The following is a 2,991-nucleotide window of genomic DNA, read 5'->3' on the forward strand; positions in this document are numbered from 1 at the left end:
AGGATTACATTGTATTTTCAGCACAATTAAAAAAAAAAAAAAAAAAAAAAAAAAAAAAACAACCCACACATTATTTACAACTAAGACCCAAAACTTAGTATAATTCACTATTAGTCCAACCTAATTTATATAATTACTCAAACCTACCCACTTATTTTTCCTTTTAGTCCTCTAACCTTCACCATTTTACACATTTGCCTTACATTATTTTCTTTCCCCCCCCCCCCCCCCCCCACATCTATGCTTCTATTTACAAAGCTAGAAGGTAAAGCCTCCGAACACCGGCCTCTTTCACAAAGGCTCGAGGCGTTGGAAGCAAAGATCATCGTGGAAATTACATTAACATTACATTTCACGAGGCTTTTATGATGATTAAAGAGTAAATATAATACTAATATTGTATAATAAGACTTCCCATCGGAGCTCGATGTGGAATCCCCTTCCTCCGTTTCGCTGTCCTATAATTCACTGATGTTGGAGGCGGCGTCGATGGACTAAAACTCTGAATCCTATTGATATCATTGTTGTTGCTGTTGTTGCTGCTATTGCTCCGCCTATGGTTGCTGCTACTGTAGGACTCCTCCGAGTCCGAGGCTGCAGCCGTTATCGTCACCCTCTTCTTTGGGGAGCTCCTCGACGTGCCTACGATCTACGAGAACGAACGCAACCACTCGAAAATTAGGTTAACTCTTTTTCAACGTTTGTGACTTGTTTGGTTGGCGAGAAAATTAAGCAAGTGGAAGAAAAAGTCGACTCTCCACTGGTTTGAATTCAACCAATTAACACACATTGATGACACGGATTCCCATTAGGGTTTTCCTCCATTTTCCCACCAATTTTCTCACCAATTTTCCCGGAAACCAAACAGAAAATTTCAAGAGAAAACAACGCAGCAAATACCTTACAACCAAGAGAGCAGAATCGAAACGAATCAAGCAGGCTACGTTCACAGACTTCACAAGTGTTCGTGACGCCTTTACCAGGCCGAGGCTGAGGTCGTTCATTCAAGAACACAACTCTAGCGCTATTGATAATGTAAGTTTGAACGCCAGAAATGTCTAAAACCTTTTGAATCTCAGAAACTCTGATAACATCGTGGTAAGAAGATCTTCGAATCTGTAATGAAAATAAACCCATAATGGATTAGAAGACTAAATGGATATCGATTTTGGGGGTTTTGGAGTTAGGTTTTGAGAAATGGATATCGATTTTGAGATACCTGTATAGCGCGATGATCCTTGTGATGGTTCAAGCAAAGAGAACAGAGAGCGCCGTTCATACAATCTAAACAGTACATATTGCATTCGCTTTTGTGGGAATCGATGTGGTGTTTGCATTGAACGAAGAAGCTTTCTCTTAAAAGGGGTTTTAGCCATGGCGGCCAGCGGTTGTCTTCAACGTCGGGGCCTCCAGCACCCTGTTGATATCAAACCCATCAAGAACAATGTCAAGAACAGAGAGGAGAGGAGAGGAAATCAAAAAATAAGAAAGACCCAGATGAGAAAATCGAAAAAGAATCATAACCCTAATGAGAAAACGAACAAAAATCATTACCCAAATGGGGAAAATCGAGAAAAAAGACAAACCCAGATGAGAAAATTAAAGGAAAAAACAGAGCAAAAATGAGGGGAAAACAGAATGCGGTGAAATAAGCAATACCCTAATGAAAGAATCGGAAAATAATGAAAACCCAGATGGAAATAACGAAGAACAAACATAAACAAGAAGAGAAAACAGAGGAAAACTGAAACCCAGATGGAAAAATCGATTGAAAAGCAAAACCCAGATGAGAAAAAACTGAATGCGGGAAAGTGAAACTAGAAAATCAAAACCCAGTTAAGAACATCGAAGAACAAGGCATCCCCAAATGGAGAAATCCAAAAAGAAGACAAACCCAGAAGAGAAAACAGAGCAAGAATCAAAACCCAGATAAGCAAAGAACAGAATGCAGGAAATTAAAATGAAGAACAAGAAGCTCAATACCATGATTCTTCTGTTCTTGGGCTTGATTTCACGAACAGTCGTCTCGTGATTTTCGATCGCCAGTTTGAAATTAATCAAAAAAGAACGAAAACCCAGTCTAAACCACAGCAATCCAAAACCAAAATCAGAGATAAACAGAGAGTTAAAGCCTGGTTTTAGAGAGAGAAAAAGAGGAGAGAGAGAGAGAGAGAGAGAGAGAGAGAGAGAGAGAGAGGGATTTTAGCTTTTGGAAGAGTGGAGGCGGTGAGGGAGAGAATGGGTTCTTGTAGAGAGTGGTAGATGGCGTTAGAGAGAGAAACTAGAGAGAGAAAGGGGTCGTTCTTATCTTCCCCCAAGCTTCAAGCAAACACCGAACCAAGCTCCGAAGCCGAACCTGAGAAGGTCTGCGTTGGGTTCAAGGGACCTTACTCATGCCTTCGCTTTCGTTTTCAAGGCCTTCCCTCCTTCGCTTTGGTTTAGTCGTAATTTCACACTTTAATTAATTAATTAATTAATTAATTACTAAATTAATATTGATTCCCACAATATTTTATTGGATTTATTTTGTTTTTCCACGCATTGGTTTCAAACTTTAATTAAATATATCATTAAAAAATATTTTATTTATTATATTTATTTTTTTAATAATTAGCCATGGTTAACAAAATTGTCGACCAAGGCAACAGAAATTTGATCGAAATTTAAATACGGCGTTTCTTAAATTGACTGAGAAAAACGTCACGACTTGTAGAGATGTTCATTTTCACTATGGGACCCGCTTCTAATAAGATGAAGAATAGAAGAGCGTGGAAGGAAAATTTTCTCACTCATTTATTTTTCTATTATTTTTTATAATATATATAGATATAGATATGTACGTGTGTGTATATATATGTGTGTGTGTTCCCTTCTTTTCTGCTCGTATGCATGACCACAACCAGGCTTAGAGAGTATGATAACGATGCTTGCCTCGTGTTCCTTATAAGGGTGTGGAAACCTCTCCCTAGTAGACGGATTTTAAAACCATAA

General features: G+C 38.5%; 1 protein-coding gene across 1 annotated transcript; it reads right to left on the minus strand.

Annotated features, from left to right (window-relative positions):
- Positions 1 to 228: 228 nt before the first annotated feature.
- Positions 229 to 2,209, minus strand: LOC111800150 (protein RGF1 INDUCIBLE TRANSCRIPTION FACTOR 1). The gene is made up of 4 exons (XM_023683739.2): positions 1,984 to 2,209; positions 1,220 to 1,417; positions 901 to 1,116; positions 229 to 649 (listed from the first exon to the last, which is right to left on the minus strand). Exons 1-4 carry the CDS (start codon positions 1,984 to 1,986, stop codon positions 392 to 394), a joined length of 675 nt encoding a protein of 224 aa, XP_023539507.2. The 5' UTR covers positions 1,987 to 2,209; the 3' UTR covers positions 229 to 391.
- Positions 2,210 to 2,991: the final 782 nt, after the last annotated feature.

The sequence above is a fragment of the Cucurbita pepo genome, chromosome 8 (assembly GCF_057944985.1).
Source record: "Cucurbita pepo subsp. pepo isolate OVF chromosome 8, ASM5794498v1, whole genome shotgun sequence".
Classification (NCBI taxonomy): domain Eukaryota; kingdom Viridiplantae; phylum Streptophyta; class Magnoliopsida; order Cucurbitales; family Cucurbitaceae; genus Cucurbita; species Cucurbita pepo.